Source organism: Crinia signifera, chromosome 7 (assembly GCF_055691185.1).
Source record: "Crinia signifera chromosome 7, ASM5569118v1, whole genome shotgun sequence".
NCBI classification, from domain to species: domain Eukaryota; kingdom Metazoa; phylum Chordata; class Amphibia; order Anura; family Myobatrachidae; genus Crinia; species Crinia signifera.
Genome location: NC_139223.1, coordinates 188,837,714 through 188,865,635, shown reverse-complemented (window position 1 = coordinate 188,865,635; position 27,922 = coordinate 188,837,714). Strand labels below are relative to the sequence as shown.

The following is a 27,922-nucleotide window of genomic DNA, read 5'->3' as shown; positions in this document are numbered from 1 at the left end:
GGGCGCCTCCGGCTAGAGCCGCTGTACGGAGTTGTGCCTGCGACTTCCGGTACCTTTGTCCCTGTTCCCGCAGTTCCGTTATCTCCGCCACCGCCAGCCGCAATGGAAGATAGCGGGTTCCGTCCGTCGGGCGGGAACCTTGATGACCCTCCCAACAGCCGGGTGTTCCTCGTACTGAGTAAGTCGGTGACGGAGGATATGATCCGGGAGAGGTTCTCCGATTTCGGCGACATCCAGGACGTCTGGGTTGTGAAGGATAAACACACCAAGGAGTCCAAGGGCATCGCCTTCGTCAAGTACGCCAAGTCCTCGCAGGCATGCCGGGCCATGGAGGAGATGCACGGCCGCTGCCTCACCGAGAGCACCAAGCCCATCAAGGTGAGGAGGGAAGGGGGCATATAGTCTCTCAGAAGGTGTACTTGGACCAAGTGCATGATGGGACAAGTCAAGAAACAAGTGGTTATAGCTGCAACCATTATGTATAGGACAGGGTTGCCAACCCTCACGGAATGGCCGTGAGGGTTGGAATGGCCGTGAGGGTCCCGGAAATCGGTTCTCCCTCCCGGAAAGGGGGCAACCCCTTCCAGAAAGCTGCCTGACTCTCAGGAACCCGCCCCCTCGACGGGGGTCCGTTGGTCAGATGATGCGAATTGCGTCATTTTAGCACCGCCCACTGCAGTGTAATGCCTGAAATACCGGCATTACACAATGATGTGAGCGCTTTGATACGCCCAAAAGTCTTCCTCTGCCCCCGCCATGCCCCTTTTCAACTTGCAGCAGCAGCCCCGCCCCCTGCCTCACTGAGCTGGCTGCTTTCTCCCGGAAAAGGCAGCTGGCAAGTATGGTATAGGATATTATCCATCTAATTCTTCTGCCCGTGGCGCTGTGTACTTATGAGAAAGATACCCTCCCTTCTTCCCCCTCTTTCCCTCCCTGGTTAACCCGTTCACGCTGCACGCAACACACCAGTAAGAACCCTTCTTTTTTTACAGTTTCGTAATGCCAGATTGCTGGTCCCGGTAAGCCCTTTCATATCGCACCTATTACCGGGTCAAACCAGCATGAACCCGGTAATAAGGTGTGATCTGAAAGGATTTTAGATGCCTTAATCTGTGTACACAGGGGTGATTTCAGCACATATCGCTGGCAATATGGTCCCTGAGCCACCATATTGCCAGTGATTTCATGTGCTGTGGGAGATAAATCGCTCGGAGCGCACTCCCGCTGTCAGACCTTCATGGTCGCAGGAGCCTGCTCCTCCAATTATGGCCAAAAATTTCTGGTCACCGGTGCACAATACACTGTGCACCAGCAACCAGCGATTTCTAGTTAAAATGAGGTAGATACAGAATGAGACAGAATAGCTTGCAATTTTCAGCCAAAGTCGCTGATGAAAACAGTACACTGAGTAGTATATTGCTGAGCGATTTTAAGTCAAAATCGCTCAGCGTCCAAATCGCACTCTGTGTACACAGATTAATTGTCAGGCATATAGTATCTACTTTTGTCTGTGACCATAAGGTACTTCTCTTACATTCATTTCAGGTATTTATAGCACAGTCCCGTGGTTCCTCACAGCACAGGGATGTGGAAGATGAGGAGCTGACCAGAATCTTTGTAATGATTCCAAAATCTTACACAGAGGAGGATATCAAGAACAAATTCAAGGTATTAAACTCTTTATCTCATAGCTGCATTTTATTGTAATACTAGTTACCAGCCCGTCAAAATGACGTTACACCATAACATAGTGTTCCCGCTAGGCTGTTTTAGCGGGGCGCTGCGCCCTGCCTGTTTTTTAAAGGGCAAAATGCGCCCTGCCCCTCTAGCAGCGCCCCGCTAAAACAGCCTGGTGCCTGCCCGACTCCTTGCACGGGGAAGCCCAGCGCTGCCTTAGACGGCGATGCCCGGCGCTTCCCCGGCATCAAGGCACCTTCCCCCTGTGGTGACAGGATCTTCAGCCCGGCCCGCCCACTTTAGTGTCGTCAGCGGCCCGGTCCGCCCACTTTAGTGCCGTCGGCGGTACGGGACCGCCCACAAGTGTGCCGTCGGCTGCCCCGGCCCGCCCCCCGGTGCCCTGCCCGGCACAATTTCTAGAGGGAACACTAATAACAGTAATGTCAGCCCGGCAGCTGTGCGCCATCTAGTAGCCGCCAACGCACAAAACACTTGAAATCCCCCATAGAGGTGAGGGATAGCATTAGCCTTTTATTATATAGGATATACTCTCTGGATACTTGTAAATTTATAATGTTTTTAAAAGTCCCTAAGACTTCATATATAGTAGTATCTATAATAGGGTTATGCTGTAAAGCAGGGCTGGGCAACACCAGCCCTCCAGATGTTAATGAACTACACATCCCAGGATGCTTTGCATTAGTTTTGCTATGTGGCCATGCTGAAACTGATGCAAGGCATGCTGGGATGTGTAGTTCATCAACATCTGGAGGGCCGGTGTTTCCCAGCCCTGGTGTAAAGGGTCCACCATGAAAAGTTTCACATGAGGGTTTTGGTGCCAATTTGTTGATTTCAGCACATGGACTCCAATTAAGTGCACTGCGTTCCCCATCGAATCCTCACTCCGCTAATTCTGCACTCTCCGCACTTTACCATTTTCCAATAAGAGTCCACATTGACGGCAAAGTATCGAAGAGTTCAAAAAAAAAAGAAAATGCAAAAAAATAAGTAAATCATGTGGTATCGAACTATTAACCAGATACCCTAGAACAGTGTGTGATCTACAACATTAAAAGGTTAAACAAAGATATACATGTAGACCCAACATTCGCATCCTGTCACGGGCCTTGTATATCCTTTTCTGTATTCCTGTGTACAGAGGGCTCTGTTCTTCCCTTTGTTAGTGGGGATGTGACCTAAAAGAAGTAATGTAGGTTTTGTTTTCAGTGCTGCTACAGTCGGTGTAGTAGGGAGATAAATGGAAGGATTTTAAGGTGTTCTTACTGATGTGTATTCTGATGAAGATTGCGCTGATTGATCACAAGCTTGAGGGCTTGACAACATGTGCTGTTCCTGTACACTGGTCTTTTGTATGCCAAACTTGTGGTAAAAAATTGATTGTAGCCTATCTACAGTCTTGTTTTCTCTGCCACTTTCTAAGCAAGTGTTAATACTGTAGGCTGATGAAATAGATTGTTACAGATGTCATCTCTATGCCATGTCACCTATGATGTCCACACGGACCCCAGTAAGAAGGGAAGTAGACGTTTAATAGTTCTTAGCCAGTTAAAATGACAGAACAACATAAGTGTTCAAGCAGATTCCTCACAGGGAAGATTGAAGGAAGAAATTTACAATGAGAAGTGTATGCATAACATAACCTTATGGAGGATTATATAGGCAGGAGATAAGAGTACACTGAAGCAACACAGAGTGACTGCACAGAGATATCTTAGGGCACAGCGCCACCTACTGACCCTCCAGCATTATTAAAGTACTAATCAGCTTGTATTCTTGTTATTGATGATAATATTGTCAATTATTTAGTGTAGGTGTAATACTCCAATTTCTAGAATTCCAATTCTAAAATAAGCAAATAACTTTTTCTTGGTAGATCAATTAAGGATTATACGCATTTTTGATTGTATGTGTGTGTGCTTTTTTTGTGATTTAAAGTTCATATATTAATTGTACAAGCTAGAGGCAGCTAGTTAACTGCGCAGAGCCGGTTTCCAGTTGTGTTATTAGATTTGAGATCTGACTCGTGCTGCAAACTCCTGAGTATTGGGAGAACTGCTGTATGTTACATATCTGATCATATGTGTTCAGGCTGCTTCTCTGAATTAAATTATTGTAAGATAACCTTTTCATCTCTTTCACCAGGAATATGGGCAAATAGAATACTGCTCAATTATTAAAAATAAAACGACAGGCGAAAGTAAAGGATTAGGATACGTGCGATTCCTCAAACCTTCCTATGCGGCTTTGGCAATTGAAAACTGTGAACGAAGTAAGTGTGTGTGTGTGTGTGTGTGTGTGTGTGTGTGTGTGTGTGTCGTACACTGCCGAAACGGCTCTCATTGGTGACAGTCCTGCATGGAAACCTAGAATAGTATTACATTTTATTTTCTGATCTGTACATGTAAGTAACTTATTATGTGTGATTTAACAGCAAATCTTTACATTTGTATTAGCTAATTAACTTTTAAAATCAGCCTATATTTTATTTTACAGGTAGCCAGTAATTTAATGACTTCTGTCCATAACTTTTCTGAAGCCCTCTTGAGTCATTTCCATTGATCCCTAATTTTGTTGTCTACTAACTGGCTAACTCTTGTATCGGACATCATTTTATCTGCCTAAAGTTTAATACGAGTCATTAATTACGTTAGTATATGCACTTGTGGGCACTTTCTGCTATATTCTTATTGGATAACACAGGATGCAGTCTATTTTGCACACGCCTTCATTAGTGCTTTATATATGTATTTCGGATAGTCGGCATTATGTTCCATTGTAATTATGCCATACCATGTGTCATCCATGTTACTGTGTAGGCTACAAGGCAATCCTGGCAGAACCAAAAAACAAAGGAGCAGGACCTGAGATGTCCGATCACCACAGTTCCAGTCGCCAGTCGGAGTCCTTACTGCATGACCCCGCTGTTGCTATGTATTCCTACAATCAGTTTGGTTAGTAGTCTAATTAATAGTGTATGCTGTTTATTAATAGGACCTAAATATAGGTCACCAAGGAATCCATCTAAAAATAAATTGCAGTTGTATGGCCCTAGTGAACCGTGTATGAATATTTGCTATATATTTATTAGAGAGTGTTCGGATTTACTCGGTTTTCAAAGCAGGAGCTTATTGGCTATCTAAAGCATGTGACATCCGATGGCTCTCAAAGCAGGAGCTTATTGGCTATCTAAAGCATGTGACATCCGATGGCTCTCAAAGCGGGATCTTATTGGCTATCGGCATGTTTTAGAAGTTTCCGCTTTGAGAACTGCGTAAATCCAGACCCCCACAGCTCTAATTTTTACTTCTCTGCATTTATATAACCTTAGTAAAGAGCTATTCTAGTTTTCAGATAGGTTTTGTTTCTGTACAGGGTATACATTTTTCAGGGGCAAATTTAACTCAGAGCAATGTGCTGCTGGGCTCCCCGGTGATGCCCAGTTGCGCACATATCGTCCTTATACGTTGCATGCTTCCCCTCCCACTAAAACTGGTTGCCAGGGAAGACTTGTTAAAGCCGTCGGGATTAACTGGGCGGTTTCGGAATCTGATTCCTTAGTGGCGAGAACATTGTGCAGCCGTCAGTTATGTCTCAATATTTGGATTATTCCTGTTTATAAGTCTTGTCCTTATTTTTCCCTTTTAAAAAGAACAATACGACTATTCCCTTTATGACAAGGCACCAGAGGCGAGAACCCAAGAGGCCGTGTCCAAGCGGCTTACGGTGACGTCACGGCTGCCGCTGGTCCAGGAACAGCTGTACGGTTTGTTTGACCTTATTCCTGGCCTTGAGCATTGTGAAGTGCAGCGGGATCTGTACGCACCCTATGGTAAGATAATGGTCTGGTAAAACTGCTTCTCCCTTCACAATTGATTGCACACAATAGTGAAATTGCATTAGGAAGGGTTTGTTAGTTAAGGCACATGGGGGTTGATGTATTATACCTGCACGTATCATGAGAGTATAGAGCTTCCTGCTTCACCTCTATGACAGCGGCAGCGCTGACATGTATTCACAAATGGGGATTGACCTTCCCACAGCAATCAGCCTAATGTTCACTCGCTGGGCATGGATGAGATCTCACATACAGGCCAGAACCGGCAGATGCCAGGGACAGTGCTGTCCCTGTTACGGAGATAAGGCAGTGACACCTGCAGGTGTCAGAAAGCCCTGCATATTGGCATTCTAATTTGTAAATGGCAGCGCTGATATAGACCAAGGCGCGTAATACCCCGGTAACTGAGCACACCTGCCCGCATTCGTACAAGGAGGGGAAGCGGTATCTGAGCACATAGCGGTGATTATACCACTTCTCCCACATAACAACCTGTCATATATCTACCCCATGGTTGTCATTTTGATGCTGAATATAATTTGAACACGTCAGATGTACAGGAATGGATATATTTACCTTTACACATCTATGCAGCCAGACTGCCCCAATCTGCATAGGTGGTTCTTCTAGAAGATAGGGATGGGGAACCTTCGGCCCTCCAGCTGTTGTTGTACTGCACAGTTTTACTATTTGGCCATAATAAAACTGTTGCAGGGCATGCTGGGATATGGAGTTATTTATTTATTTATTTACAGGTTCTTATATAGCGCAGCAGATTCCGTTGCGCTTTACAATAGTAGGCAGTGATAAAACAAACTGGGTAACAACATAGAGACTTGGAGGTAGGAGGGCCCTGCTGCAAGCTTACAATCTATAGGAGTTCAGCAACAGCTGGAGGACTGAAGGTTTCCCCATTCCTGTTCTAGAACATAGAGATGTTGCTATGGACAATATCCCATCTTCAATAGAAGTACATTTCTTAATAAATGTTCCCCTTAATGTTAGCCTTAAAACATGGTTGATCAAGGTTTATATGTACCAATGTTTCACAGTATTACATACAGGGTTAAATTTTTTTCATTCATGAAAACAATGGAAAAAAAAAATTGGTTTAAACCAAAAAGGGTTTTTTGGTAGTTGTGTAGTTTCACGGCGGCACTTCCCAGCAGATCGCATGCAAATTGTATACAATATTTGCATCTGATTTGTATGATATGATCTGCGATGTGATTTAGCACACCCTTACTATCCACGTCAGCACGAAGCGTGGTACGCGTCCTCCCGACCTGTTCATACCCCCACTATCCACGTCGACGTGGAGTTGATTTTCTAAAGTGAGGCGAGCGCAACAAGCCACCGAGTCCGAAGTGTGGCGAACGGACGCGTAAAACAAGCCTGAAGCATGGCGAGTGGACGCAGAATACACGTCCAGTAATCAGTGTCCATTCACCACGCTTCGGGCTCGTTTTACGCGTCCCCTTGCGGGGCTTGGTGTGCTCGCAAAGCTTCTGGCTCGGTGGCTCGCTGCGCTCACCACACTCTATAAAGTCAACTACACGCTGACGTGGATAGGGAGGGTATGCGCAGGTCACGAGGATGCATACCGTGTCCCCTCGCGGGGCTTGCTGTGCTTGCCACGGGGTGGCGTGGATAGTGGGGGTATGCTAAATTGCATCGCGTATCAAATCGCATGCGGTATTTGCATGCGATGCGATCCGCAGGGAAGTGCCGCCATGAAACTACACAAGTACCAAGGTTTTTTGTTTTTTTAAGCTGTTTTTTCCTACCCTGACTCACCGGAAACCGCTGCGATGGCGACACTGGCTGCAGAGTGGCCTTCAGGATTTTCTGTGTGCCAAATGCCTTGGGGCAGCGACGAAACTGCTCACACATTCTAGTTAAGGTCCCGTCTGTAGTGGTCGCTGGTTTCTGCTGAATTTATTGTTGCACCAGAACAGTCCTGAAGAGCACATATAAAATGTAAATGTAACCACAGATAAAAGCAACCCCAAGGAATGTTATCCCTGAGTAAGGGTTGTATTCAATTGCATTGTGCAGATGAGCCCCACAGGCTTCACTAAACATGGATTTCTATTTGCACTCTACTGAGATTTCAAACAGAAATATGGGGGTTAGGCTTTCAGGGCCCACTGTGGCTCCCCAAGAGTTTATAAGACAGAGCTCCAGTCACTGAGCCCGAGATCTTTGCCCTATGTATGAGAATACATGCTGCTAATTAAATAGCTCAGGGCATTAAACCCAGGAACTGCAGGTGAACTGTAAGTCCTGCAGCTAATTAAATTCTCCCACCTTTATCTTTAACTTAACCCTTTAATTGCCATGTGACTTTGTTAAAATTGGCCAGCAAACATTTTTATTCGTTATAATGTCCTGTAATATTTACCTTATATAGGAAATATGATCTTTTGTTACACACCTTTTTTTTTTTTTTTTTTTTTGAAACTTGTGTTTATTGGAATAGATATGAAAAATATATCATTGACACACATTGTTTGCAATAAAGATATAACAGTGTTAACATTCCGAGTCCATTTTGTCTGTTATTGTATTCATACAGTTTAGCAAGTAATAGCAATATCCTGGTACATAAAATACAAAGTTGACATAATGTATAGTACAAAGGCTTTCGTCCATATACAGTCTTTATATGTCTAAAAAGGTGGCGTTCCTTTAGCAAGTGTTTCTGTATTATACCAGGTTGTTAATCTCACTACTTTGCGGATGTTTTCTTTGGTGGGAGAAGGTAGTGTTAGTATATATGGAAGCCATATAGCAAAAAATTTTGTTGAGCGCGACTCTGCGTCTAATGAACATTCTATCCAGTCCATTTGATACAAAAACGTCAATCGGGGCATCATTAGGGAGATAGGTATGTTTTCCTTCTGTATCCACTGGGATAGTATTGTTTTCTTCGTGGCGGATGCTATGCGGGCCAGTAATAGTGTTGTTTCTTTGCTCATGGGTGGGGTTTGGGGTTCTATTTGATTCCAAAAAGCCCACTCTATAGTGGTCACAAAAGGTATATTTAGGCTCGTATTAATATAATCCTGAACTAGTTTCCAGAGTGCTTGCACCACCGAGCAAGACCATAAACAATGTACTATGTCCGCATCTGGGCATCCACATTTAAAGCATAGGGAGTCCTCTGAGGTCCCAGTGAGAAACCGTAGTCGGGGAGTGTAGTATGCCCTGTGAAGTATTTTCATATTCATTTCAGCATATGAGGAAGAGACTAGATGTTTATTAAGTGAGTTAGTCATTTGAATAATCTTTTTTAGGGTCATGTTTGGGAATGAATCCTTCCACCTTGCTAACCCCGTCCCACATTTGGTATGATCTATCTCTAGTCTTATATAAGAATATATCAGGGCTGTAGAATAAGATGAGTGAGGACGTTGTCGTAGCATGGTATCTAAGGGGAAGCCTTTCTCAATAGGTTGGAGACGGGTTAGTATACGTGTAATAAAACTGCGCATTTGGAAGTAGGCGAAAAAAGGGAAATTTATAGTAGGATGTTTACTTTTTAGTTGTGACAGAGTTAGTACCATTGTGCCCTCCTCATTCAGAAATTGAAATATAGAATGCAGACCCTGGAGGTGCCAACTATAAATGACCTCATTAGCTTCTCCATTCTGGAAAGCTGTATTTTCTATCAATGGTTGGAATAGGGAATTATCTGGTTTAAGGCCATTGCGTCTACGTATTTGGGTCCATGCTTTGAATGGTGCCCATATGAGTGGATTGAGTCGTAGTTCTCTTAGCATGGTTGAGTTTGGAAAGTGCAATATCTTTAAGAGATCATATTGGGGTAGTAAGGCTTGTTCAAGGTTTTTACTTACATAGTTGTCTCTATTTCCTATCCAATCTATAGCATATCTATAATTAGCTGCTAGAGAATAGTCTTCGGGACAGGGAAGGTTTATACCTCCAAGTGAGGGTAATTGTTTAAGTTTGAACATTGCTATGCGTGGGCGTTTATTCGCCCATATGAACTTTGAGAGGGCTTTGTTTATGGTGTGTATATCTTTTTTTGATAATAAAAATGGGAGCATCTGAATTGGGTATAGTATGCGGGGAAATGCTACCATCTTGTATAGATGACATCTACCTAAGAAGGATATGGGAAGGTGCTGCCATTTCGAGAAGTCTTCTAACATCTTGGCTATATGGTGGGAAAAGTTTAACGTGTACCATTCCGTTGTGTCGGCTGAGATTCGTATGCCTAAATATTTTATATATCTGTCTGCCCACTTGAATGGGAACGTGTTTCTCCATCCGTCCCTCGCTGCCGTTCCCACTGCCAAGGCCTCCGTTTTATCAAAGTTGATTAAAAATCCTGATATTAAGTTGAAATTTTTTAGTTTTGTCAGCATGGATGGGAAAGCCACTGCCGGCTCATGAAAATATAGTAATAGGTCATCCGCAAAGGCGGAAACCTTAATATCATGGGGACCTATCTTGACGCCCTGCCAGGTTGTATCCTGAGTGAAAGCGCGGATCAGCGGGTCAAGGGCTAAGTTAAAGAGTAGGGGGGGATAGGGGGCAGCCTTGGCGTGTTCCTCTATATAATTTAAACGTTTTTGTGTTTAGTCCGTTAATTGTTAAAAAGGCTTCTGGATTGTCATATAAAATATTAAAGATCTTAATAAAGTTTGTGCCAAACTGTTGTGTCTCTAGAACTCTTTGTATGTGTTTCCATGAAACCCGATCAAACGCCTTATCGGCATCACAACTGACTATTAATGTTTTATGCTCTTTTGCTTGTTTTGAGCTGTATATTGCCGCCATTAGAGTGCGAATGTTATGGACCGATGTCCTATTTCTAACAAACCCGTTTTGAGCTGGGTGAAGTATGCGTTGTAGTATGGGTTGCAATCTACTAGCCAATAATTTCGTAAACAATTTTAAGTCCTGGTTTAATAAAGAGATCGGTCGGTATGACTGTACACGTTTAGGGTCTTTTCCTGGCTTTGGGAAGACAACTATCCTGGCCTCGTTAAATTTGGTGGGGGCAGGGTTTCCTTGGAGCATCGAGTTAAAAAGTTTCACTAGATGTGGGGCCAGTATCACCTTTTTTTTTTTATTATTTGAATTTATATAACCAATGTGAGCAACGCTGGAATTTTTGGTGCATTTTTTTGCACGTTACCAACTTCTTTTTAATATGGATTTATGGGAACCACTTCAGTTTTCTCATATGGGGGCAGAAGTAATAATTCTGGTGAGATAAAGTGGAGGAAGAGAGAACGCACCAGCCAATCAACTCCCAACTGTCATTTTTCAAACACAGCTGATTGGCTGGCTGGTGCGTTATCTCCTTTCACTTTATCTCTTCTCAGCCTACTGTTATAAAGCAGAGGGACAGATGTATTAACATCTGCCTCTTGGCTCTATAACACAGTAGGCTGATTGGCTTCCCACATAACTGAGCCTGGTGTCGACATTTGTGTCTTGATTGTTAGCTGGGACAAGTAGGCAAAAATAATTAATATTGATTGTTAAGCACTGAATTAATACATGTTGATCAGTAAGCATTGCATAAATAAAGTGTAAAAAAACACTACATTGCATTGATCCTACTGACAGTCTCTCTCTGCTTAATCGCTGAAGCAAGGTAAGTAGATGAGTTGATAACAAGTGACCTCGGAATCTGCAAGGTTTGGGTTAGATGCTTATGTTAGCAATGACTGACCAACAATGAGCCGCTATCCTGTTCTGTATTCCCTGCAATGGCTTTTAATTTTTCTTATTGTATTTTTAACTATATTTTGTTTTTGTTTTTCCCACCTTGGCAGCACATGCAATCGTTCAGTATGAGAATATCTCCTCTGCAATTTATGCGAAATACAAGCTGCACGGCTTTGAGTACCCACCCGGGAACCGGCTTGGTGTCACTTACCTAAGCGATGGCGGTGATGGCGCAGAGTGAGTATAGTAATGTTCAGGTCAGCGTGTCAGTATCAGTCCATTCTGATTCAGGGGCAGATTTATTAAGCTCGGTGAAGTGATAAAGTGTCTGATTTCTATCACCGGCCAATCAGCTCCTAACTGAAGTTACAGGCTGGGTTTGAAAAAGGACAGCTAGTAGCTGATTGGCTGGTGATAAAAAGCAGACATTTTATCACTTCACCAAGCTTTATAAATCTACCCCTTAGGGGCAGATTTATTAAGCTTGGAGAAGAGATAAACTGGAGATAATGCGGAGAAAAGGTAAAAGGAGATAAAGCACCAGCCAATCAACTCCCAACTGTCTTTTTCAAACACAGCTGATTGGCTGGTGCTTTATCTCCTTTTACCTTTTCTCCGCTTTATCTCCAGTTTATCTCTTCTCCAAGCTTAATAAATCTACCCCTTAGTCACTACAGGATGTTCTTCACGTGGATCTTTCCGTACAGGGTATATCCCACTACTACACAAGTGTCCGGTTTCCTATATGTGCCTTGTATGCCCACATTCCACAGTATAACCTTTGTAGTGCGCCCCAACATGGCTGCCTCACCTGGTGCACTTGTGGATGGGATAAAAAAAATACATGGACCTGACTGTGTTTTTATTTGTCGGGACCGTACTCTGAGCATTGAACCGCTGCAATCAGCCCATTTTGTGTCCTCTCTTCTGGGATAATGTATTTCACCCAGACCTCGAACACCCTTGATCTTGGCTACACAGAACGATTATGTAAAACCTTTGATCTTTTACTTAATCTATCTGTGTGTGCTCATGATTAGGGGTGTTCTGGATTTCAAGTTCAGGTATGTGTGACAGCAGTATGTTTTCCTGTATAACGTAATTTTATTTTTTCCCCCAAAGCTTACTCAGAAACTTGTCCTCCCATATGGTGGCTGCCCAGGTGAATTCTTTGGTATGGGGTCCCCAGGGTGCACCGCAATACCCAGCAGCAGCTGCAACAGCACCACCACCACCACCTGCAGTAAGTACTATGGTGTGTCTTCCTCTGAATATAGTGCGGTTCTACACTAATAAGCTTCCAAAGCTAGTTACTCCCTTGTGGTTGCCTCTGTGTTTGTGCATGAATCAGAGAGAAAGGAGTAGTTTCACTCGGTGCCAGCAGATGGCAGTGTTTCAGAGACACACAAACGGACACTAGACATATATTGATGTTAATCAGACCTATCCTTAGTTACTAGAACTCAGGTGACATTATCATTAGAAACCTACCTCTCCTCCTCCTCCTCTATCTGCCTATGCTGTGTATGTGTAACTGTAGCTAATATCGCAGCCTCTGTATCATTACCAGGAAATTCCCAAATACAGACTCGCTACAAGCCAGACGCAGACATGAGGCATTTCCACACCGTTACAATTTGCTGAAATAGATTGCAAATGAATGAAATGGTGAATGTGGCAGGTACTAGGGTTTGGGCATCCTCTCCAATGGGCACCATATGCTGGATGCCAGTTAGCTTTAGCTTACGCTATAGATTTTCTTTAATAAGACAAGACATTTCCAAAGAATTCATTGTTCATTCCTGTGAGTATTTCATGGGCACATTTTTTTTTTTTTTTAAGGTGCGTGTGATTTGGATCATTGTCCTGCTGAAAAATGCAGCATTTTTTTGAACACTGCACCAAAACATAATATATCGGCCCCCATGCCTTATTTTTGGCAAAGTCTGTTCTACAAAATGATCTGTTTTTCTTTATATTATTTTAATTTTTTTTTATTAATTTCCTTATTCATTAGCAGTTTTTGCACCAAAATTTCTGGCTTACCATCTCAAATATACGCAGCAATACTTACTGTAAGTTCTGTTAGAGGATGTAGAAAAGGTTTCCTTCTGGTAATGCTAATGTACTTATCCGTGGTGCCACCTAAACGTAATTGCATGTCCTCTGCACTAATCACAGCTATTGCTTCGCACATCTGACCAATTTTCTACCAAGTCTTTCTGGGCTTTGCAAAGAATACCTTTACATCAGAAGTTACTCCAATGTTTGCCAGTGAAAAGCCCAAGCTGGGAAAGTTTAACTACATTTTCTCTTTTTGCATTCGCTCAGTAGCTTCTATCAATTATTTTTGCTTGTACTTTTCCAGTCTTCCGTCAGCTTCTTGCAGAATCCCCTTCTCAGGGACAACTTCCTGAGAGATTAGTAGGCCTGGGATACTTGTCTCTGATCCTGTATACTTGGCATAATTTAAGGCTTACAAGTCAGTCCAGTTTTGAGGCCATTAACCTTTTGCAGTCACTTTTTTTTTTTTTTGTAATTCAAACAGTCTGGTTTAAATAAATTGATTGATTTATTTTTTTTTTTAAATTAAAAAATGGTCTACATTGATTGTGGAACAATATTAATGTTCTTATTTTAAAGTGGCTCGCCATTGGATCTGCTACTAGCGCTAGGGCTGTTGAACCTGACTAGACGTTGGACTTGAAAGGGTTTAAACCTTAATCAAAGCACAGGAAATGCATCCCAGGGGTTTATACTCTCTTACATCAAAAACTCATGGCAGATGCCAGTTTTTAGTTCTAACTTGGGTCAGGCCCTGTTTACACCGGACTTTGATTATTTCCGGGTCAGCCCCATTTACACTGAATCCCGGCTCTGCCCTGCGTGTTTCTCACTCACTTCCTGGAGGTGGCCCTCTGCATTACACAGCCAATGGGCTTTTAAACATAACCTGGGTTGGATAATCAGTCAAGCTGTTCACACTACAAAGTTACACAGGTCTGACCCTGGTAGCAGAGTTGGATTCCCAGGTTGCTCCACCCAGACTATCTTTTCAACAATCTGTGACCAGGGTAGACCCAGCAGGTAATTGCGGCAGTAAAAAAGGGATATTATGGATCTGCTATTTTGATGTTTTACTTCTGTTTAAATTCAGCAGTGATTTATACAGCAGCAGTTTCAGACCTGTACATCTGTAGTATTATGAACTACTTTTAACAGAGGTTCCATGTAACATGCAGTTTGCCCAGAGGTTGATTGACTGTTACATACAGCAGTGTATAGATATAGAATTAAGGGGTAAATGTGTGAAGCTTGGAGAAGTGGTATCTATCCCCATAAGAACCTTATGTGCAAGGTGATAATGCTCCAGCCAATCGGCTCCGATATGTAAATTGACTGTTCGGATCTGATTGGCTGGAGAATTAACACCTTGCACATTCAGTGGTGGATGTATGAAGCAGTGATGAGGGTGCCTGGTACTTTATCACCAGCCAATCAGCTCCTGACTGTTAAGTTATAGGCTGGGTTTAAAATGGGACAGTTAGGAGCTGATTGGCCAGTGATAAAATACTACATATTGTCTAGACCAGGGGTTGCCAAACCTGTCCTCAAGATCTACCAACGGTGCATGTTTCCCAGGCAACCTGTGGATCTATAGTAAGAATGAATGCAGCATGTTTTAAAATGTGACAGTTAGTAATGACTACAGCTGTGCACAGCTAGGTAACCTGGAAAACGTGGACCGTTGGTAGATCTCGAGGACCGGTTTGGCCACCCCTGGTCTAGACTGTACCCAGCTTGACTTGCACAGCAAATTGAATGGCAGATCCTTCCATTGACCCCTAAGGGTTTATTGCATTTGCATTACAATTGCTAAATGACACACGGACACTAAAACGAAGCACGTGTCGTGGCTTGCAGGTCCCTGTATTTCCAGCCAGTCCCCACAGACACTGAGGAACTGTAGCTTGCCTAGCTTGTTCCCTAGGGTTAACATTTTTTAAGTACTTTTCTGGTCCCCATCCCACTGACTGCTTTTTTGTGCTGCCTGCTTAGTAATATTCAGTAAGGTTTTCAAAGTGATTCTGTTTTTGTCTCCAGGCCTACGATCGAGGGTACGCTTCCCCCGCTGCCGCATCGCTGCACACAGACGCTACCCTTCCAGCATACAAAAAGAAAGCTCCCAGCGATGCACAGAGCAAGGAGAGGCTGTTTGTCGTGTTCAGTCCTCGCCCATTAAGCTTTGATGTGATGGAAGATGTATTCTGGTAAGGTTTCCCTTCCCTACACTGATACCTCTGTCTATAGGTGAGGCTTGCAGACCCTTCATTAAAGGTTACAGATAATGTGCGAGCAGCCACAGCTAGAGAAATACTATCAGAAATGATTTGTTACATGTTCAGAATGGATATAGATTTGTAATTAATATATCATTAATGCTCATTTGGCCTGTAACTCAGTGGATTGTGATGAGTGTATAAAATAGAACACTGCATACAGGCAGCCCCCTATACAGGGCCATCCTAATGTATGTGCTCAATGGGCAGCTGCCCAAGAGCTCCCCAATTGTAGGGGGCTTCAAGCTGGGGCAGATTGGGTTGTGGGCATCTGCCTTCTGAGCTTATTGGGAGGCAGTAGAGAACGCTGCCTGGCCGCCATGATTGTGAGTCACACACAGGCCAGCATGCTTTTCCGGCCTGCAGCCAGTGAATGGTTGTCAGCATGCTGATTGGTTCATGGCTTGAGCTATCCACCAATCAGAGCACGGACAGTCATTCACTGTATGAAAACAAGTGAAGAGATTACACAACCACAGGAGGGCATGTTTAGGATTTTTTTTGTTTGCATTTTTTTCCGTGAAGGGCCCAAATTCATTGCAATACTGATAAAACACCCCAGCTTCCAAATAACTAGGAAGGGTGACATTAATAGCCAGTGTGCCAATTATACCTGGTGATGGTAACCACAAAATAAATGGGCCAAATCTTTCTAAAGTTCCTTATATGAAATAATGAATAAATTAAAAATGGTAAAAGGGCGGAAACGTTAATTTGATGTCACAATATATTTGGAATCTCAGCCAGATCATAGCAAGAAGTTCTAATAAAGAGGGCAGAAGATCCCAAACTAATATTTTGCCCAGCTACTAACAAATCCAGACACATTTGAGTCACTTTAGTTATGTTGGGCATGGGGGTACGACATACCGACGTCTGCCTGTATTCCGGCTAACGTCTGCAGCTACTCCAACAGCGGGGAAAGCAAAATATAGCCCTTTGCAGGTTTGCGTTCTCCACAGGTTCTGTTCTCCCAATAGGGTACAAGCAGATTGTCTGTGAGTAATACCCCTTTCAGACCGCAATAGGCAGGGTCGCACCAGGACTTTGAAACGGTTCAGTCCCAGTGCGACCCTGCATTTTGGTCTGTTCAGACCTCCTCAGCGAACCAGCAATATTGCTGGTTCGCTGATGTCATTCGGGGGCAAAGGCAGCGCCCAGGGCTGGTTCTGCTCCAAGCACTGCCTCCTCCATCGGTGTGAACGGGAAACTGGTCCCTCGACCCGACTAACCCGTTCATACAGCAGAGCAACCTGGCAACAAACCGAAAAGAACCCTTCTTTTTTACTGGTTCGTATTGCTATGTTGCTACCGGTTTGCGGGACCCCTTTCACATCACACCAATTACCAGGTCAAAACAGTGTGAACCCAGTAATTTAGATGCGATGTGAAAGGGGTATAAATGGCCCGATTACGGGGAAGCTAACACTCTAACCTTTTCTCCCACTGCAGTCGGTTTGGGAATCTTATAGAAGTTTACATTGTACCGGGGAAGACCATAGCGTACGTCAAATATGCTGAAGTGTCCAGTGCGAATGAAGCCATTTCTGCATTACATGGAAAGACGGTGAACGGGGTGAAGCTGAAGGTGATGCAAGCGGAATCTCCAAGAGATGAGTCCAATAAGAGACAGAGAACCTACTGAGTGTTAGTCTCATGTAAGTACAGCCTGTTCTTACTCTGACCTCTCTCTCTCTCTTCTCGCTATATTACTTTCGCAGACTGGCTGCGCAGTCGGGGATCTGGCCGCAATATGGTGACATGCTGATAATGCGGGAGACATAAGAACTCCCGGCTTTCTATTGACTTTCCTTTCCACATGGGTGTCGGAGGTTCAGAGGTAAATTTACTAAGATGGGAGGACTATTATCCTCTAGAACAGGCTTGCCCAAACTATGGCCCTCCAGCTGTTGTCAAACTACAAGTCCCAGCATGCCTTGCTACAGTTTTGCTATTCGGGAATGCTAAAACTGGGGCAAGGCATGCTGGGATGTGTAGTTTAACAACATCTGGAGAGTCTCAGATTGGACTTGCCTGCTCTAGAAGGTGCTAATTAAGAAGTAGAATCTGATTGGCTGCTATGGGCAATATCCTATCTTCATTAGAACTCTCATTTTAGTCAATTTACCCCCTCAGTAATGAAATAAAGATATTCTTCTGGACCTATTCTTCCAATGAGATTCCCTATCTACTAATAGATTTTTGGCGGGTAACTGGGTAATAGTATATTTAGAAGACCCACTTCCATATACATCAGCTCGTTACTCCACAGCCGTAATGGGCAAGTAAATGAGAAGGCGTTTAGGTGTGCGTTATACGGTGGGTTCCCCAAGCTAGGAAGCCACATAGGAAGCTATGGGGAGACGGGTCACACTTGGCTTGCAGGCCACCAGATGGACAGACCTGCTGATAAGGTTAATCTGATAGTCACACTTCTAATGTAACAGCCCCCTGGTAATAGATGTCCGGCTGCCAAATTCATACAGTAGCGTTTTTTCCCGTGTAACTCAAAAGCCAGACTGTCGACCCCAAATGGTTTATATGTGGAAAGTTTTGGGAAAAAAATACAAACCTTTTGTCGACCACTGTTATGTTGACGATTTCACCAGGTCAACCATATGCCATTTGACCCCTTTGTCGACCAAACAGCCGGAACCTGTTTTGGGTTATTTTTGTTTTTTTGGCACAGCTTGCTACTCCTTACTTAGAAGCCAATTGAAAAATGGCTTCAAATGGAACTTTCTAATATTCCTGTAGATAGCATTTTAGGGTTCCACCATTTGGGTATTTACGGATGTTAGCGAAGAGCAGTGATGACGGGCTGATGGTTCTCTACGTCATTGGCAGTGCTACTGATGCTTAGACCTATGAGCTGGTGTCATGTTGCTGGGCAGTGAAGACCAAAGGAAATAGTAAAGGGAATAATGTTTGCTCTACATAGCCTGGCCTCTGCCCTGATGACCACTGGGAAGCCCAGAGTTGGAGCCAGCTAACAGTTTTATTTCATTGCTGGACCCTAGAACTTATTGCAGACCTTGGGTGAAGTTCTGCCCACTCCCCTCTCCTCCTTTACCACTGAAGTGGTATGGCCGGAAATATTCATGGCTCAGCTGTGCGCCAGTGGTGCCTCCAGCTGTGCACCACTAGCGCTCCACCTCTAGGGGCACTCTCCTCTCCTTTTGCTCCCCCCTGCCACTCCTCTCCGGTAATCGTACGCTGGCGCTCCACTGCCATTACCACCATTCACTGCAGGGAACAGGTGCTGGCGGCATGCCCAGCTTGGGAAACTTCGGGGCTGCTTGGGATTTCAGGGGCGAGCTGCCCCGAACATCCCTGAGCCTGCTGCCTGGTCACTGCTGTGAATGGTGGTGGGGGGCAGCAGAAGGGGATTCCCAGTAATCTTGGGTGGGTAGTCAACTGGCGGTGAGCCAACAAGTACTCCACCGCACACCATAACAAAACAAGACTGGGGGACTGTACAGTCTGCAGCAGGGGTAGACAGACATTGGCACTCTTTTCACTTTAATTTGTATTTGACCTTTTCAACACACTAGAACCTCTCCAAAGTGGAGATGCCAAGCGTGGTCTGCATACCTAGCGAAGTCTCGGCCCTGTGGTGAGTGATTCCTGCTACTTTTAGTCCTACTCATGGGTGAATAAACACAATCTGCAGCGCGTCTATCTCCAGACTGCAAATGGTCCACTTAAACCACTTGGGATACAACATAGGCCGAGTAGGGAAGACACGTTTTCAGTAGCCATCGTTTATGTTTGTAAATGTTTCTATATAATAATGTCATGGTGGAGGCACTTATGTTCTAATCTATAGGGTTCCACATGTAAAGCAGGATTGGGCATGTTCAGTGGGCCGATATTCATTCAGTGGGGATAGGCGCCGGAGGACCTTTTGCGCAGACGCAGGGTGTGTGCGGCCACGGCGAACAAAGTGTTCGCCAGGTGCACGCAACCAACATTGTGGGTGGGGGCGGCGGGCCGGGGCACTAACCCATGGGAAGGCCCAGCGTTTCATTGGCATTCCCATGGAAATCACCTGGTGACGTGGGTGCCGGGGGTGGGCAGCTGACATCACTTTCTTCAGAATGCCCTAGAGCAACCTTAGATGTGCGTGTGCCTTCCACATCATTCGATGGTCTGCGACCATTGAACGATGTGGGTGTTCCCACGCAGCCTGCGAATGGATGCTTATGTTAAAAATCCATTAGCAACCTGTGTGCATGAACACGCTGTGAGGGGGGCCTGGCGGTGTTTGGTGGACTCACAAGGCTGCTAATTTGCAGCCTTGCGGATCAACCAGGATAACCCCCTTAGTGCGCTCAGTGGCTGACGGATGGAGGTGGGACACCTGTTTCACCTGTGGGGTCTGTTGCACCCAGCATGGATAGGTGGCATGCCCAGGTAATAATGGTGACCGTTCCTGCTACATGCAGGAAAACAGTGGGCAGGGCAGCGTTCCATATACAGGTGCACGGATGTCCGGCATAGGCCAGATCAGCCCTAGGTTCCTCCAACTTTCTACCTGCATAACCTTCACATTGTCCATATTATCTTATTATTGTGTATTATGCAGAGTCCTATGTTTATATGTTTCAATAACCTCCTACAGAAAGTGAAGATGTATTTTAAACATTTGCTCTGAACTTCTGTATCGGTATTTAAGATACACACATATGAAATGTTACGATACAAATAACATAGCCGGGAAAACTACAGTTGCAAAGGTTTCGCTTGGGCTTACGGATCACAGCACATATCTGTGGGGGGTATTCAATGTAGGGTCACGACTGTCAGGCTGGCCGAGAAGGATACGAGCTGCGGTCAGGAGCTTGTCAATTCCCGGCCGTTCTCGGCAGAACTTGCCCGTCTGCTTGTAAAGTCGGGCACGTTCTGCCGCGATCCCTGTTCAATGCGGTCAGGGAAGACCGCATTGAATAGGGCCCCGCCGCCATTTCCCCTGTCGGAAATGGCAGCGGCAGATTGAATATCCCCCTGTGTCTTGGTATCAGGGTGGTAAAAACAAGACATTATGCACGATCCTACCATTCTCCGGAACAGATCGTTCTCCATCTGTAACCGGTCACTAGCATACCTGAATTCTGGAGTAGATACTCCAGCTGCACTGAATTCTGCACTTACATGGTCATTCTGGACTTGTAGCTCAAGTTTACTTGTCCAGTGTACAATATGCTGGAAGTTAGTGCCTCCATACGCTAGGGCAAGATGTTACGCGTGAGCCTCAAAATACCAGTCAACTGCCTGGTTGCTAGATCGTTTGCCATCACATTTGATCCCATTCATCGTTCCGGGATACGATTTATCCTTGGTGCAGCGGTGACCATCTCTGGATACGACTCGTGGGACCACACATCACATCAGATCAGAATCATAAGTTAATGACCTATGATTTTACACTTTCGTGCGATTTATTGGCCCAGTGCATCGAAATCCTGTAGGAAAGGGCTATATCATACCGTGAACCCTGGAGGATTATGGGAATACAGATGAAAGACTTATCTGGGTTTTTTTTTCAGAACCGCTGAGTTGCATGGGACCTCTGCGCATCGGTAGTACATACTACGGCCAAGTTTACACAATATTTCTTATCGATACAGGGTAGTTTCACTTAACTACGAGGTTTGCAATGTGACCTCTTGAGGACATTGTATGATATTTTAGTAAACCTGAACACCACACGCAATTAGGTATTGCACATTGACTTGGAAGTGGGGGAGATATGTGAAGTGTAGGGACATCACCCTGATCACAACAAAGTGGTTAAATAAGATCTAACCATTGGCTATAACATTAGGGGAGGAAGAGTTGTCTTAAGGGAAGGCTGGTATAAGGTGTAGGGCTTACGTTTTAAAACGTTTATATATAATTATAACCAGCATGTGCCTTTTTCAGCAAATACAAGCGTTTACAGTATTTTGGGTTTAATTTAATTGTCTCTTGGAATTTTTGATATGCGGGTATCCAAATATGCCCAAAACATTTTTTAATGGAATAGAGGTTGTTGAACTTGCAGATGGTAATTAATTGTACAATATCTGCAGCGACCAGCTGCCAATTCAATAAGCCCACCAGTCCATTAAATATAACATTTCATCATTCCCATTATTACATTCTTCAGAGAGAATTACATAGAATTGGCATTACTTGCTTTATGTTTTTATTTAAACACTTATACATACAATATTTATTAATGTTCCTCTGCTACACCCCTCCTCCTGTTGTCATATTAGAAGAGCTATTAAGTTATAACCAATTTTGAGTACCTGCGATATCCCACGAAACACGGTTTTCTAATTGAATTGCTAAAGTTTGCAGCCTATATAGCTGCTAATAGAATTGGCTCTGTATTGTTTTAGCTTTGACCACAGATACAGGATGACTGTTTTATGTATAAGGTGTGATATTTACCCCAACGTTATGAGGATTCTCTTGAGGTTGCGTTCTAAAAGGCAGAGTGTTTTTATTTCAGCTGTTTCGTGTTTGGGTAAAGAGGAGATAATTGTAGGTGTCCTGTTACCAGAACTCTCTGCTCCTCCTGTGCTGTCCTGGCATCCGTTCAGCGCTCAATCCTCCCGATTCCAGCTTGGCAGAATTATTTTACAGTGCTGTCATTTTTTATTCTGGGCACTTAGCAAATACAAGCCAGCAATTTGTCAGGGAAGCGTTTGCATGCCCAGCTTGCATATCTGAAAAGTAGTGTCGTTATGATTGTCATTATTTATTTAATTAGACGATTAACCATGTGGGGAGCATCCTCGCATACTAATTTAATGTCCTGGCATTATCCGTTTACTACTTTGTGGTTTAGTGTCAATATTAGGGGGCTATTCAATGTCGGCCGTTATTTCCGACAGGGGAAATAGCACCCGCCGCCTATTCAATGCTACGGATTCTGACCGCATTGAAGGCGAATTTCAACAAAACAGATCAGACTTTAAAACAAGTCTGATCTGTTTTGTAGGAAAAGGCTGTAGATTGTCCAATTCACGGCAGTTTTCCGACAATCCGCAGTCTTTTTCGCTGACATGCTCCCTTTTTGACACTCGACAGGTGGCACATTAAGTTCCGCCTTTCGAGAAACTGGGCATAAATGGCCCAGGATTCCGACTGTTGAGAAGGTCAGCAGTATATGCAGTACAAATGTAACCACAGAGCTCGCTGTATCTACAGCAGCTTTGGATGATGGTCTGCTTTGCCACATAGTGTTTTTGTTAACACTGGCAACCGAGTTAAACAAATTGCTCTTTTCCAAGACTATCCAACAGGCATAGAGGGACCTATAGAGATAATGTGTGCAATATACAAGGTTGGGAGACTTTGGTAAGCAATTGGTCCTCTAGATAGGATGACTGCATGGAGAATGGTGTAGACATTTCTGGGCTACGAGTAAAAGCAGCCAGTATTTACCCTGCACAGAAAAATATAAAACAAAATCCCTCATAACTGCTGGGGGAAGGGAATTGAATTGCCCCCAGATCTCTGTTAAAGTACCCTGAATAATTGAAATCCCCATATATATTTTATATGTTTGAGCATATATTTTTGGGTATCCCATTGTATGTTTCATCACGTGTGACCACAATTGGTGCATCACCCGCCACGGGCAGGTTACTATCTCCAATCATTGTCCATATGTGTATGGTAGATAAGCAACAGTATTTATTTAAAAAATTTTTTTTTTAAAAAGCCCCTAAAACAAAAAAGCAAAACATTTTTTTTTTATCAATATATTTTATTCAGTTTTTGATATACAGCTTACAATGTTCAAGAGTATCAATAGAAACAAACAAATATACATAGAACAAAATATTATTTTTTTCAAATTTTGCAAGGATCACTGTGTCTCTTTCCTGAGCATTTGAATTTCTATCTTTAACTCACACTTAATCATTAACCTAAAAATTGTTGAATGACACACATATACAATAAAAAGAAAAATTAAAAGATATATATATATATATATATATATATATATATAGATACGTGGTGTGGTGGCACTCCCGCAATCATACAGATGCCATTGATGGCTAGTGGTATAATGATCCGGTGCCCTCCGTTGTCTTTCCTGCACCTTGATAAAGGAGCCACGAGGCTCAGAAACGTTGGTCTGCAATACCACCGTGTGGTCTGTTATTTCTTCGAGTGCCGCCATCCCCCCCACCTTGTATGTATATATATATATATATATATATATATATATATATATATATATATATATATATATATATATATATATATATATATATATATACACACATAATAATTTTTTTTTTTTTTTAAATAAATAAAAAATAAATAAATAAATTGTAATAAATATAGTAAATAAAGATAATTGCCCAGGAGAATTTATTTAAAAAAAAAAAAAAAGACAGTTAAGAGTCTCCCTTACCCCTCAAGCCCTTATAGAAAGAGGACATAAATAATCAGAATAAATACTGCTCAAGTTGGGCACATTTTTTCCCACCAAATAACAATTGCATATAAACAAACCATGGCTTCCAAATTTCAATAAATTTTATGGATCTATTTTGTAAAAATGCGGAGATCTTCTCCATTGAGGCCACAAACCATATCCTATTTAACAATGCCTGAGAGGAAGGGGGATCCAGGCTTTTCCAATGTGATGCAATTAAACATCTTGCAGCACTTAATATCTGGCTTGCTAATTTATCTGAAAGCGGTTCTAAATAAGCTATTGGATGTCCCAAAAGGAAAGACCATGGGTCTCTTATTATATTAGTTAGTAAGACTTTACTCAATAAATTTGCCACCTTTTTCCAAAAAGCCTCAATTTTAGGACAAGACCACCATATGTGCAAGAAAGAGCCCAACTCGCCGCAGCCTCTCCAGCAATAAGGCGAAGCAGAGCTATATATTCTATTTAGTTTAACTGGGACCAAATACCAGCGATAATAGATCTTATATGCATTTTCTTTAATCAGAGTAGAGTAGCAAAACATTTTGATGTAGGAAAAATGTCTTTTTTTTTTTATATACCTGTCAACTTTGTGCTCATCAACCAGTTCACGTCAGCCTGTTGGCTGTCTTCCTAGACATTGGAACCCGCTTAGATTTTACTAGACCTGTAATGTAAAAATTGGTAAATGTAGAAGAGCGCAGGTAGATCGGGAGTCGGCGAGCTGGCCAACCCAGCACCTGTTGCTGGTATAGGAGGGAGGATCACAGATGCCTATAGATAGGTATTCCAATGCACATCAAGCTGGCTTGCTGCATCCTTTTAACAGTACAGAATGGTGAAGGGGAATTGGGAAGAGTCTACAAAATGGACATTAAAGCTAAAAAAAATAATAATGAAGGCCCATTTTTAAAGTTTCTAGCAGTTCTATCTCCTGTATGGAGACCATTAAACATAATGGACCTCTTATAAAAATCAATTTTTCAGTAAATCTGAAAATAATTCTATACTTTAAAGGGTCCACTTAGGGAGGCCAATCCCAGGATCGGGATCGACGGGATCCTGGGATTTAGGCCTAAAATCGTCAAGATTTGAATCCCGGGATTGAAGCTTTCAATCCCGGGATTTTGGGATTAGTATCCCAGTGCAAAATGTACCTTTTTTTTTTTTTTTCAAAGCCGTGTAGCGCTGAGCACTTTAGAATAATGGCTCAGATGCTGCCCGGCTGTCTGCTACGTACTGAGCCGGGACCCCCGGTGGCCGATTGGTTCCGCTGTCACTGTGTGCAGGTGCTCTGTGATGACAGGCATGACGGTGCCCAGGCTGCGCAGCGTGACCCCTGACATCACGCCATGCTGCTTAGCCCGTCCGTCGCCATGCCTGTCAGTGCACTGCAGCACAAGCACACTGTTGCTCAGCCTCCTGCCCGCCCGCTGGATGGATGGACATCGCTCCTGCTGCTGCCTGTCACCACTACCTCTGTAAGTGACAGGGCAGGGCGATGGGGAAGAGTGGCGGGCGGGGCCGAGTAAGAGGGCATTTATATTGATATTTGGGGGGTGGGTCACTTTTTTTTTTTATTAAGGAGGCCAATCCTGGGAATCCCGGGATTGAGCATTTTTCAATCCCGAATCCTGGGATTGAAAAAAATTCCCCAGGGATTGGCATCCCTAGGTCCACTGTAATGTTCTTAACTCAGACTAAGGTATCTGGTGAATATATAGTTGTTAGGAAACCCGCCGTTAGATACAGATGTGTCCTCAATGCACCGATCCACAATACACAATTTGATGTAACTGATGCCATAGTGTTCGTTCATAGTAGTTCAAATGGATTTTAGGCCTCTCTCAATGCGATTTTGGTTTTCTGTTCTAAACTCTGTTCCATATTGAGAACATGACTACATGGATCCTGCAGAGTTTTCAAATCAGGTAAGCTGGAGCACAGTGTAAGGACCCATGCATAAATGATCCCTATTCTGTATGTCGTAAGGGGGGTTTCACAAATATATTCCACAGGGTCTAATGCCACCTGAGTTCAGGGGCAGTGTGGGTTGACTGAAATTCTATTAAAGGGACAACCGCTTTAGTGGTACAGTTCTGATGACTTCTAGCTATCCTCTGTCAGTCTGCATGTGTCCTTCACTAAGCATTCTTCATATAGTTGGACAATCCGGCGAGCTTCTAATGAAATCCTCACCTATGAGAAACTAGGACTTCTTTCTCTTGTCTGTACATACAAATGACGTTACAGATTTTGTTCTCATGGAAATCATTAAATGTGTACTAATGAATCATTTGCCCACCTATTCAGCGGGATCTTTATTAGTCATCCGCTAAATATGTCCTTACTTTGGGCTCACTCGCATGAGGTCATGTTTCTAAATTACGCAATTAGTTTATATTGCAAAATGTTGTATATTATCTTTAAATGCGGTCTTATGGTGGTGTTCTCCTGAAGTTAAGTGTTAAAGTATGTCTGACATAACAGGTTGTTTTATTTATATATCGTCTAAAGTAGTTTATTAACCCCATTCTGCTGGACTGGAGTAGGTTAAATGCTTTTGATAGCTAGCAGCTCTTCATTTAAAACAGAAAAAAACAAACATATTACTGGTCAATAATGGTGGTGCAGACTCTGTAACTACACATTCGTCTCCTCTTCCCTTCCACTTTACCAATGGTTTCCATTGTAAAACATTTCCACTTTGAGGATCCGGCTTCATGCAGCCAGACACCGCTGTCTCTTGACCTTACTAAGCGACATTTTTCTCTGGACAATACTAGGTTTCTGAGGTAAATGTGTGAAGGCCTAGTGCACGGTTGCTTGTTACAGCCAACACGTCATTGTAGAACAAAATTTAAATAACAGCAAAATGGGTGTTTGAGGTTCTTAGCGCTCTGAAATCTAAAAATGGTGTGACAATACTGTGACTGTTTTTTATTCAGATGGGACAGTTTTTATGTAGTTTAACTGTAGATCTGTAGCCCTTTCTAATGGTTGTCGGTTAATTTCCTGACTGTTGGCAATAGAATAACAATTCTGAGTCTGTCCCATTTAACCGGTCCCATGAAACCATTAGTATTCTGAAGGGACATAAACTGATTATTCTTACTGACCTTAAGGCAGGCATGGCCAAACTACACATCCCAGCATGCCTTGCCCCAGTTTTGCTAATAGTGAATGCTAAAATAATAGCAAGGCATGCTGGGATGTGTAATTTCACAACAGCAGGAGGGTCATAGTTTGGCCATGCCTGCATTAATGTTTAAACCTTTTATACTTTGTTATGTAAACCCTGTAACATTCACCTTTTAAACTTGCCCAATATCCTTGGGCCAGATTTATTGCGTCTGGGGAAGTGATGAAGTGGCTGGTGATAACGCACCAGCCAATCAGCTCCTACCTTTCAAGTTACAGGCTGGGTTTGAAAAAGGTCAGTTAGGAGATGATTGGCTTGCTACGTTATCATATACAACTTTATCACTTCACCAGGCTTAATAAATCTGCCTCCTTGTCTTAAATGAGGAAGCCTGTACAATAGGCAGTTATGCAGTACTTGGTTATTATTGTGGTATCCCTTTATACAGATAATTATTTTCATAATTGTATTGTGCTCTTTCTACAGAACAGAGACTAAGTTATGACATGACCCTCAGCTGACTGACTGAAACGTGACGCGAGACAGCTTTTTTTGTACTGGTTTAGTAAACGTTTGTTCTTAAAGACTTTTCATGTGAAGAGAGAAAAAAAAATATCTAATGTTACATGTTTTTATTTCCAGTGCTTATTCTTAAGGTTCTTTTAGTTTTCTTCTAATTGGCGTATACTGTAGATATATGAATTGAATAAATACTGGTTAAAACATGCGTGTGAGTTGTGTTTTTTTTT

The 27,922-nt window shown here is 43.1% G+C and overlaps 1 protein-coding gene across 2 annotated transcripts; it reads left to right on the top strand.

Annotated features, from left to right (window-relative positions):
- RBM45 (RNA binding motif protein 45) lies at positions 1-27,900 on the top strand. Of its 2 annotated transcripts, XR_014450858.1 has the most exons (11): positions 1-378; positions 1,546-1,668; positions 3,841-3,967; positions 4,515-4,649; positions 5,348-5,527; positions 11,350-11,479; positions 12,365-12,485; positions 15,347-15,513; positions 17,035-17,240; positions 19,137-19,198; positions 27,660-27,900. XR_014450858.1 is itself a non-coding variant. In XM_083154718.1 (10 exons), the coding sequence occupies exons 1-9, from the start codon at positions 103-105 to the stop codon at positions 17,225-17,227; spliced, it is 1,452 nt and encodes a 483-aa protein (XP_083010844.1). In that variant the 5' UTR covers positions 1-102; the 3' UTR covers positions 17,228-17,240; positions 27,660-27,900. The 2 variants fall into 2 exon arrangements, 1 of the variants encoding a protein (XP_083010844.1); XM_083154718.1 differs by lacking the exon at positions 19,137-19,198.
- The last annotated feature ends 22 nt before the right edge of the window (positions 27,901-27,922 follow it).

Coding starts and splice junctions, on each gene's coding strand:
- RBM45 (XM_083154718.1), top strand. CDS start 103: ATGGAAGATAGCGGGTTCCGTCCGTCGGGCGGGAACCTTGATGACCCT. Junction 4,650..5,347: donor GTATTCCTACAATCAGTTTG/GTTAGTAGTCTA, acceptor CCTTTTAAAAAG/AACAATACGACTATTCCCTT. Junction 11,480..12,364: donor GATGGCGGTGATGGCGCAGA/GTGAGTATAGTA, acceptor TTTCCCCCAAAG/CTTACTCAGAAACTTGTCCT.